This window comes from Pristiophorus japonicus, chromosome 32, assembly GCF_044704955.1.
Source record: "Pristiophorus japonicus isolate sPriJap1 chromosome 32, sPriJap1.hap1, whole genome shotgun sequence".
In the NCBI taxonomy this organism is placed as follows: Eukaryota; Metazoa; Chordata; class Chondrichthyes; family Pristiophoridae; genus Pristiophorus; species Pristiophorus japonicus.
Genome location: NC_092008.1, coordinates 6,391,333 through 6,402,381, shown reverse-complemented (window position 1 = coordinate 6,402,381; position 11,049 = coordinate 6,391,333). Strand labels below are relative to the sequence as shown.

Sequence of the window (11,049 nt, the reverse complement as noted above, 5' to 3'; positions counted from 1 at the left end):
ATTTCTTTCAAAGAGCTGGCAAATGCACGATGGTCCGATTTACCTGCTTGTGCACTATGTAACCCTTTAACTATTTCAGCACATGTCCGAACTTTATCGTCTTGAATATTCATGCTATCGAGATCGAAATCTCTGAAAGGTTCGGGTGTGTTGTGTGTTTTATCAGGGTAATTATGTCCTCGTAATGTGATAATATTCTGTCAACCCATGCTAACTACGTCTATGTAATATGTGATTGTGTTAAACCTCGACGTCCCCACATCAGGAAACGTTTCCTTTCTGCCGTAATGTCATCTATGTTGAGTTAATTTTGTTTTCTACAAGAGAAACCATGGATAGTCACCATGCCCTTCTTCTGTTTCGCTCCTTTGCGTACATCATGTTGATTTCTGATGCTGCATCTTCTACATTCACTCTCACCATTTAATGATTTTAACAATTCGGAGAAACGGACATTTCACCACATTCTTCAACTGTTCTCTGAACTTTTTCTGGGTCACGGCATAAATACAAGTGTTTGTGCAGCAACTCAGGAGCTGGAGCATGAATCCTATTTCTTTTATGTAAGAAGGTAGGTGTAGAGTATCATAACCTAAATACCGCAACCGGTTCCAAATAGAAAACAACATAAACACAGCCCATAGCAGAATGAAATTCCCTGAAATAATGAGCAGTAAAATGATGGATTTCCTTCGTCTCTCCATCTCTATGTCACTGAGATTACCCTCGCTGCTGTGATCCCGGAGTCTCCTGCGGGCTCTGCTGGCCACTAAAATATATCTGATGGTTAAAGCATTGAGTAGCAGAATCAGAACGAATGGGATGCAAGGGGTTAGAATAGAATGAAGAAGCTCGAGTGTTGCCCACAAATGTGAAACCATAACAAGAACACTCACGTAACAGAACCAGGGGGCATTGGTAAACGAGTACCAAGGTAAATATATAAAGTACCAGAAAATATTCTTTAAACAGCTTAACACAGTCACTGTCCCAAGAACCAGAGCTGCGGTGTTCTCAGTGCAATATTTCGTTTTCAGCTTCTGGCAACAAACTGCCACGAATCGATCAAAGGTGAAAGTGACTGTGAACCAGACAGAACAGTCTGTGGCTGCATAAAGTAAGACGGCATGGATATTGCACACGGGGATTCCCCGCACAAAATCTAGACGTTGAGCAATTGGAATTTGCCTCAATATCAGGTCAGTGATAACGACCAGTAGATCCGCCGCTGCCATGGCCACCAAATAGCAAGTGACACATTTGGAGAGACCGCACTTTCCCCGAGACAGGATCACAATCGTCATTGAGTTAGCTGTGCGGAAGGAAAATGAACAGGAAATTAACACAACAGGATGAAAGTGAATTCAGCGGGTTGATGGGATTGGGGTAACATTTCTACATGTATTGCTGCTTCCAGTGATGGAATTTAATAATGTTCCTGCGAAAAGGGCTTTCTGCTGGAGACAGGATGTACAATGCAAACTGTGCAACTCACTAATCAGCAATGAATTTTAAACTGAACCCGGGAATGGGATTTAATATTGCAAGAGTAATGTGCTATCTAATCAGAGGATCAATACTGAAGTGGCATCAGCCCTCATCTCCAGGTTTGTCAATCATTGCCTGCTGCTGCAGCAACCCTGGAACCATCGACCTTCTGGCATTCTGTTCCCAGTCTGCACCCAATCAGGAGTTAGTTTGGGTAATTGGACTGTGCCTGAAATGTCTGGGTGGGTCATTATGGGCCGTAATACAGCGAATGATTCGGAGCACCCCGGCTGAAATCACAGGAGTGCTTCCGGTGTGTGTGAGTCAGTGACTGGGGGAGAATGAATCAGTGACCAGGGAGGGTGATTCAGTGACTGGGGGAGAGTGAATCAGTAACTAGGGAGAGTGAGTCACTGACCGGGGAGAGTGAGTCAGTGAGCGGGGGAAAAGTGAATCAGCAACCAGGGAGAGTGAGTCAGTGACCAGGCGACAGTAAGTCAGTGACCGGCGGAGAGTGAGTCATTGACCCTTGAGATAGACCCGAAGAGCCTGAACAAAATAGACAGGAACAAAGCGAGTTTGGATATTGTGTGTAAACTGGGCTGTGATTCCCTCTGAGCCGAATGCTTAAGGCATTCCTACGCGGTATCACGGCACAAAAAGATATGGTTTAAGGTTTGGAAGGGAAAAATATTTATCTGGTGTGAAAGCATGTAATACAACAGAGCAATGCTTCCACATGCACTTAAATCTGACATTTTACATCCAGTGAAAATAACACATTATTAAATAACATTTTAGACGACTTTCAACTCACCGATACTCCAAATGGTTCCACATAACCTCGACTATAAATGTTCTAATACTATGTCCAGTCATGTTTTGAGGTTGGCCCGCACCTGACGTTTCCCTCTCTCGCCAAATGCTCTGTCTGTTTATATCTATCTGTGCTGGTGTAAAATGGGCGATGTGGAACCTGTCCAGCCTTATACACTCCGCATTAATGTGAAGGCAAGGGGTGGTGGTGTATAACGGGAGGCTAATTCTAAGCGCTCGATTTAAAAGGTGGCGTAATGTTCAAACTGTCTGCTGCTGTGTGAACATTTTTGTGAATGTGTTTAATATAACATAGATTAAACTAACCACCTTGTGGTGTGTTAAAATCTCTGCATCGAATTAGATGATTTGTTTACCCGTAATTCTATATCGGTGGTTGAGATTTAATTTAATATCCGAACCCAACTACATCAGCGCTAACCCAGAGTTTTGTATCTGTGGTTGAGATTTAATGGAACTCCAATTGACGTTGTGAATTTGCATCAATAAAGTGATCTCACCATTCATTGTACTCCCTGCCAATCAACAAGAATCAGTTGCACGGAAGCAGAGCAAGAGATGGGGCAGAGTCAGGAGAGATCTCATTGAGAGATTCTGCTGAACTGTGCTAGATGGACACGCGGTGGGAGATTCCTTGTTCACAGATACGATCGGAAATCAATCCATTGATCTATAACTGGAGACACATTCAATCACGAATTAATTTGTAATCCCATCCTAACCTCCCAGAACACTGACTTTTGCTGGGAAAGAGATTGTACAAAGGGGGTCATCAGACTCGATCTGAATCAACTTGGACATTATCGAACATTCACGGTGTGTTTCTGAGCTTTCTGCCACGACTGGTTTCCCCCACTTGGTATAATTCACTTTTCCCAGTGCACGGTGATCGATTCTGGAAAGCCATGAACACATCTGTCCGTTTGAATAGAATGCGCTCTACAGACACAGAGTCTAAGAGAATCATCCAGTGAGATTGCTTGTGCTGGAAATTAACAAACGAGTCAGTTCTCTATCAGACCCTATCACATGGAGAAAAGATCAAAAGGTGATATTTTCTATTCACTGCACTCAGATCAGTCAACGGGTGAATGTGACACAGTCACATTCGAGAATCACAGAGCATTGTCAGCCCCAAATCCAGAGAGAATATGTGGTGTCAATTAATTTCTGGATTTTGTGACCTCAGTGAGATAATGCAGTCACACAGTTAAACATGATCTACAGCATGAGTAGCTGGACACAGTGACTTACCAGGGACTCCGACCACAGCCAGAAGCGGGTAGTATATCTTTTGTATCTCAAAAACGAACCCTAGTATTGTAAACTCACTGATTCTTAAATACATTCTTCTCCTCTCGTTATAGAGCCGCTGATCCCTGTGAGTGCCGGAGTTGATGCTCTCTGCGAAACAGTGGTACAACACATTGAGATTTTTGCCGCATTAATAGAAGAGACAACATCTCCAGTGAGACAATTATGGTCCATGGAGAGGCACATTAATTACATTCACTGAACAAACACATTTAATTAATCTATGGGGTCTGATATCAATTACAGTCAATGAACAAACACATTCAGTTAACCCCTTTCAAACCAACACCCCTCGAACCACTAAATGCACTTATGGATGTACAGTAGAATGGCCCATTGTTGTAAAAGTACTTTCGTGATGAGCAAGGACAAAAATATTAAATCAACAGTCTGAGCACACTGATTGTCAACTTGATTTCTTCAAGCTTGCCAACTCAGTCGGCTCGCTTTTTGCGGTAACAATCAAAGCCATCTCCGACAGGTTCGTGAATCGATCACCATCCACAGCCCCTATGACATTCCAACACCACATCTAGCTGCATCTATTCACGTGAAAAATCTCTCCACAATTCACTGACGACTTTTGGGCACTGCAGTCTGACTAACTTGTCCTTTTTCCAAGGTAGTTATGCAGCTGTCGATCAGCTCCACCACTCATTCACTGGCAGTTTTGATGTCCTTGTCCCTGGTAAAACTCTTACCCTCTCCTCAGGAATGGGTCCCAATGTAGCTCCCAAAGCTCCAAGGCCATTATTTGATCGTATCCGATCCACAACTGGTTTACTCATTTAATGTCGGAGCAGGCTGTTCAATTACAGCCCTGTCAGACCATGCATCTCTCAACCTAAGCAGATCCAATGTCCAATATTATCATGGAAAGCAAACGTAGACCCCGTCTTCCTTTCAAAACTAACAACCATATTGTTAAACACCTCTTCCCTGCCCCGCTCCACACACCTCCAAGATCAACTCCGAGGAACTGATGTAATTATTTGTCACTGATACCGAAATTATCTGTTCACCTGTTTTTGGCTCATCTCCTTCCTCATCCCCATCAAGGAAAAACATCTCCTTCTCTAGCTCTGAATAATGATCCTTCGATAGATTTTCAAATATTTCCCCTCATGTCCTATCAGAGCTCATTGTGTCAATGAGGCAAACATTCTGCTATAGTGAATCCATTTAATACAAACTCTGACATCCGAACTTCACTTCCTGGTGCACATGTTAACTGCCCATTTAAAAACAGAGCCACCATCACATCGAAGCCTTTCTGGTAAAGAAGGCCCACCATCACCTCATGAACTGCCTGATGAAAGAAAATTTCCATCATCACCTCAAGTCTCTCCCGTTTAAATAGAAAGCCCATCATCACCTCAAGGCTCATCCGGTTAAAGAGGATGCCGTTGATCACCACTCTGACTGCCCGTTTCAATAATGTCCACCATCACCTCATTTATTGACCAGTTAACGAGAAGGCCTTTCATCACCAATAGGGCAGCCCGTTTAGATAAGGTCCACCATCACATCAGGATTTCACCACAAGGACCGCTCATTGTTGTCATTTTTGGGTCTGTCTGTCTGTTCAATTGTCCAACATTGACACCATATTCGGTGTAATTATATGGCTTTATTTAGCATAGGCAAGAATTAATACCTTACAATATTGAATCAGCAGTTGACAGACTACGACTGAGAATACTATTATTCCTGCCCTTTCGGTAGAAGATGCGACCCATTCCTCAGACTTCCTACACACATACGTATGGCCACCTGTCTGTTAACTCCGTGGATCTTCTACATTGAGAGAGAACCGAAAACCCTGGGATATACCCCAAAAACCGGAAACGTGGAGAAGTTCATACAACCACAGAAACTGGTCTTAGGCCTCTGTCATAAAGCTTTTCTTGATGATGAAACCAGTAGATTTTGAAGACAATGAGACTTTTAAGTGTAAATAAAACCTAGATACAAGATGATTACTTCCACTCAGTGAAACAGAGGAGAAATTAAACTAAAGTAATACAATTGTGGACTAGCAAACTTCATATTAATCTGCAATCCAGCATAACATAATACTCAAGAATTATAACAGGGGATTATGACTGATTATATTTCAACAGCTATCAAGAGTACATAGTGGGCATATCCACAGTCAAAGAACAGAGATAAGAGTTAACTTCGATAATTTTGAGATAAGGCCGAAATCCAAACCATCGTCAACACTTTCACAGAAGCATAGGAGAGCAAGTGCCTTACAGTAAACATCCATAAGACAAAGGTCCTCCACCAAGCTGGAATCGCAACACAGTACCGGCTGCAGATGATAAAAATTAAAGATGAAGACTTGGACAACGGGGAGCATTTGCCATACCTCGGGAGCCTACTGCAAACAAGGGTAGACTTCAATGACGGTCAAAACCGCCTTCAGTGTAACAGCGCAGCCATCGTTCACCTGAGGAAGAGAGTGTTTGACGACCAGGATGTCAAACCCGGCAACACGCTCATGGTATAGAGTGCATAGTAATACCCACCGCGCTTCATGTTTCAGAGACATGGACTATGTATAGCAGGCATCTCACAGCACTGGAGAAGTTCCACCAAATCTGACTCCGCAAGATCCTGCAAATCCATTGGCAGGATATGCGCACCAACGTCAGTGTTCATGCTCCGGCAAACATCCCCAGCATCGAAGCATTGACCACGTTCGATCAGCTCTGATGGACGGGCCACAGCAGCTGCATGCCCGAGACGAGACTTCCAAAACAAACGCTCTACACGGTGCTGCGACACGGCAAGCGAGCCCCGGATGGGCAGAGGAAATGCTTCCTGGAGACCCAAAAAACCATGTTGAAAATATGTAACATCCCCACCGATACCTGGGAATCCTGGGCCCCAAGAACGCTCAAAGTGGAGGTGAAACATCTGGGAAGGTACGGAACACTCCGAGTCTCTTCGCCTGGAGCAAGTGGAAACCAAGTTGAAGCAGTGGATGGAGTGCATGACAACCCAAGCACCCCACCCACCCGTCCCTTCTTCCAGCATCCCTTCAACTTCCGTCTGCCCCACCTGTGACAGAGACTGGAGATCCCACATCGCAGTCATCAGTCACATAAGAACTCATCTTTAATTTGTAAGCAAGTCTTCCTCGACTCCGAGGGACTGACTAAGAAGAAGAAGGGGTATTATTTAATAAAGCTTTTATACAATCTGATATTCTACTCTTGGAATATGAGATGATTCCAGGTTAGTTGCCAGAAGCGGTCGTGACGAATATGGTTTGTGAGGAGGATAAGGAAGTTGAGGAAAACGCAATGGGGACACTGTATGAGAAGATTGTGAGGGCAATGCCACAGGAATCGATGGAAGAAATAAACGTGAAATTCTTCAGAGGACGTCAAACGCGTCCTGAATTTCCAAGCTTTCTGCTGGAGAGAGCAGAGGAGCCGGTCCAATTAGACACCTGCAACACTCATGGTTTTTTTGGGATACTTAGGCAATGAAGTTTCAAGGCCCCAGCTGATCAGGAGTTTTGGAAGAGTATGTCCGCACAGCTGGACGATAACACGATTTAGATAGGGGTGTGGATGAATTTTAAATATCCAGAGTGGATTGAAATGGATTTTAAATTGGTTCAAAGCCGGATTTTTACTATGATTACTGTATGTAAATTGGGCGAGTGGAGGTGGCAACTTGCCCGGTGTGAGGGACACGGGATGTGACTGTCCCATTTACTGGTGATATGTCCTCAGTTAAGTGATTCTGATACTGTGTTGGACAGTTGTGTGAGGTTTCGTTGCTGGGTGGGGTACAAAGAATGGGAATGGGATTCCCGTATGTATTAAATTTTGAGATGGAGATCGCAGCAGGGTCTGCTCGAGTCAGGCAATGCAGCGATACATTTAATATTCAGTTTGGCTAGATTAGTGATTGTGCAAAGTAGGAATCTCCTTTTTGATAAGGGGAGGAGAATAAACATGAAGGGTTATTACAAATATGTGCTAAAACATCATTCGAAGACTCTGCGGATGATCTGTTCGGAAAGGAATTTTAAGTAATAGATAATGATCAGTTTTTAATGTACAATAGATTGGTGAATGTCACAGGAGACAAATTAAACGTCAGGTTTTGTCGTTATTAAGTGATAGAGGGGTGACTGTGTGGCGTGGCGGAATGGATTTGGATGATACAATGTAATTATGAAGATTTATTGACTCGAAATTGAACAAAATAAGGCGATAGACTTCTAATCCATTGTTCACCACGCGAGGTTTTGAGTCATATCCATGTCGTTGCAGTGTTGAACGCTTTATGAGGCTTCCCAGGCTGAGGGTAGTTCATTAACTTTTTATTGCCTGTGGGCAACTTATAAAATATAAAGTTTGGAGGGAAATTCAAACGGCTCAGCACATGGAAAAATACTTTTAATTAACGTATCTGCCATATTTGGCTCATCGACCTGAAAGGTTAACCTGTGTTCCCCTCTCCACGGATGGTCAAAGAAACACAGAAACATAGAAATTAGGTGCAGGAGTAGGCCATTCGGCCCTTCGAGCCTTCACCACGATTCAAGAAGATCATGGCTGATCATTCAACCTCAGTACTCCTTTCCTGCTGTCTCTCCATGCCCCTTGAACCCTTTAGCCGTAAGGGCCATATCTAACTCCCTTTTGAATATATCTAACGAGCAGGCCTCAACAACTTTCTCCAGTTTAGAATTCCACAGGTAAACCATTCTCTGGGTGAAGAAGTTTCTTTTCATCTCAGTCCTAAATGGCTTACCCCTTATCCTTAGACTGTGACCCCTGGACCTTCAGAGTGTTTCCAGAATGTTCTGAATAATTCCATTCTCAGCTTCTGCGATATTTTGCTTTGTGTTTTATGAAGTTGCTCCTTGTGTAACGAAAAGCGCAGAAAATAAAGTGAAAATTGAAGAGAAAGTGGACTTGACAGTGTGAGTCTTGGAATTCAGAAGCTGAATTGTCGGCCCCTGGTTCGGATACCCGGGTTCGATTCACGGCCAATGCAATGTTGCAAGTCTCATTAAATTATTTCAGTAAACGTATTAAATTCAAGAAGTCACACAAACCGCTGAGCAAAGAAAGACAATGTTAAGACACTGTATCAAACGTTCCATCGATTTCATTTCCAGAGAAAAAAATGAGTGAAGGAAGGTAACTCAATCCTCTCACACCCGTGGCACAAACCTCACAAAACTGCTCGGAGCTTCCACAAGGAGAGAAATATGGGCCCCGAGCGAGAAAGGAGAAGGATTGGGTGGCAGCATTCGGTTAAACGTGGGGAGCAACCGTCGCTGCGGTATAATTTTATATTGTGCTGTGGGTTTGAAGGGCGGTTGAGAGTCAGAGATTTCCAGAGGGCAGGAGAAAATGGCTGAGTGAAGAGCCAGCGAGGTGGAAGCGCAGGGAATGGCGCAGGAACCCGTGACCTCACCAATTTAAATCAGTAAAAGCCCAAAGCGAGAATGAGAACCTGAGACCCAGGAGCAGCGGGTAACTGCACCGCACACATAACAGAGCTGTGAATATTTAAGGGTCAGTAGCTTGCCCAAGAACACAGCAGCCCCGTGCACTAATGGATAATAATTTCATTGATGGTATACTCAGCTTCGATTCCCTGCCACGGTTGTTCTACACACTGGGAATAAAATATCCAACAATGAAATGAATGGTCGGTTTATTTATCGTGAAATTCAATGAATGCCAAACCTCGCTAGTTGTTATTACCCGCAAGTGACGCTATCATTCCAAAGTATGCTCTTTATTAAAATACATACTTTTTTAAAATTTCAAAATACACTTTTTTTATATAAAAATGTGCAAGATACATTGGAAAGCAGTTCAGTACATTTCGATGCGGCCAGCAATTCCATACTAAACATTTGGATGCTGAAGGCAGTTCTGTTCAATACATTTGCTTGCTTCACATTTCAAGGTACAATTCAGTACAATCCAGGATACATTGTAATACATTTATAAAATTACGTTACATACGGCACAGGAATGGGTGAGGGTACAGTTACATTTCTTTTCAAGATACATTACTGAACAGAACTTGCATTATACATGGCACGACAGAGGTGTTTTCAGATTATGGCGATCTCTGTATGCAAAAAGTGTACAAGTACAGTCCGAGAGGATTTTTATACTGATTCCAGGTCCTGGGTTTACCCTGGCAGAAGGGCTTTAAACTGCGGCTTTTACCCACCGTGCCTTTGCGGCGACTGCACCAATTTTCACTGCGTCCCTCAGCACGTACTCCTGCACCTTGGATTGCACCAGTCTGCAACACGCAGACATGGACATCTCCATGCTCTGGAAGACCAGCAACTTTCGGCAAGACCAAAGTGCATCTTTCACCGAGCTGATGATGTCTCTCTCGGTGTGTGTCCCTGGGAACAGCCCGTAGAGCACAGAGTCCTGTGTAACGGAGCTGCTTGGGATGAAGCTCGTCAGCAACCACTGCATCTCTTTCCAGACTTGCCTTACAAAGGTGCAATCCTGAAGGAGATGGGTGACAGTCTCGTCTGCCCCGCAGCTGACCCGGGGACACCGTGCCATGCTGCTGAGATGGCGGCTGTGCATGAAGGATCTGACGGGAAGAGCCCTCCTCACCGCCAACCAAGCTACATCTTGGTGCTTGTGTGAAAGCTCTGGTGATGAGACATTCTGCCAAACGAGTTCGACAGTCTGCTCGGGGAACCACCCGATAGGGCCCAACCTCTCCTACTTTCGTAGGGGGTCCAGGACCTTACGTGCCGACCACTGCTTTACGGCCTTGTGGTCAAAAGGGATTTTTCCGAAAAGCTTTTCCACGAAGGACAGGTGGACAGGCATGGTCCAACTGATGGGGGCGTTTCATGGCAGCATGGCCAGACCCATCCTTTGCAACACCGGGGACAGGTAGAACCTGAGCACGGGGTGACAGTTGGTGTTTGCGTACCGGGGGTCTGTGCACAGCTTGATGCAGCCGCACACAAAGGTGGCCATCAGGATGACGGCCACGTTCGGAACATCCTTTCCTCCACTGTCCAGAGATTTGTACATCGTGTCTCTGTGGACACGGTCCTTATTGCATCATCCCAGTTTTTGTTTCACATTGGCGACACGCTCTGCCCAGTTTTTGGCGCACGCCCCATCTGCTCTGAAGCATATTCCCAACACCTTCAGGTAATCTGGCTGAACGGTGAAGGGAATAAAGGATCGGTCGGTCTAGTTGCCAAAGAACATGGCCTCGCTTTGTCTGCGATTGACCTTCGCTCCCGAGTCCAGTTGAAACTGGTGGCAGATTGTGAGCAATCTGTGGACCGCCTGCGGATCCGAGCAAAATATAGCGACTTCGTCCATGTACAGGGAGGTCTTGACCTGAGCACCTCCGATGCCTGGCATC

General features: G+C 44.5%; 1 protein-coding gene across 1 annotated transcript; it reads right to left on the bottom strand.

Moving 5' to 3' along the window:
- Positions 1–416: 416 nt before the first annotated feature.
- Positions 417–10,706, bottom strand: LOC139240537 (probable G-protein coupled receptor 139). The gene is made up of 3 exons (XM_070869082.1): positions 10,538–10,706; positions 3,580–3,729; positions 417–1,312 (listed from the first exon to the last, which is right to left on the bottom strand). The coding sequence occupies exons 1-3, from the start codon at positions 10,704–10,706 to the stop codon at positions 417–419; spliced, it is 1,215 nt and encodes a 404-aa protein (XP_070725183.1).
- Positions 10,707–11,049: the final 343 nt, after the last annotated feature.

Coding starts and splice junctions, on each gene's coding strand:
- LOC139240537 (XM_070869082.1), bottom strand. CDS start 10,706: ATGTACAAATCTCTGGACAGTGGAGGAAAGGATGTTCCGAACGTGGCC. Junction 3,730..10,537: donor CCCGGTGTTGCAAAGGATGG/GTCTGGCCATGC, acceptor ACTGTTTCGCAG/AGAGCATCAACTCCGGCACT. Junction 1,313..3,579: donor GGCTGTGGTCGGAGTCCCTG/GTAAGTCACTGT, acceptor CCTTCCGCACAG/CTAACTCAATGACGATTGTG.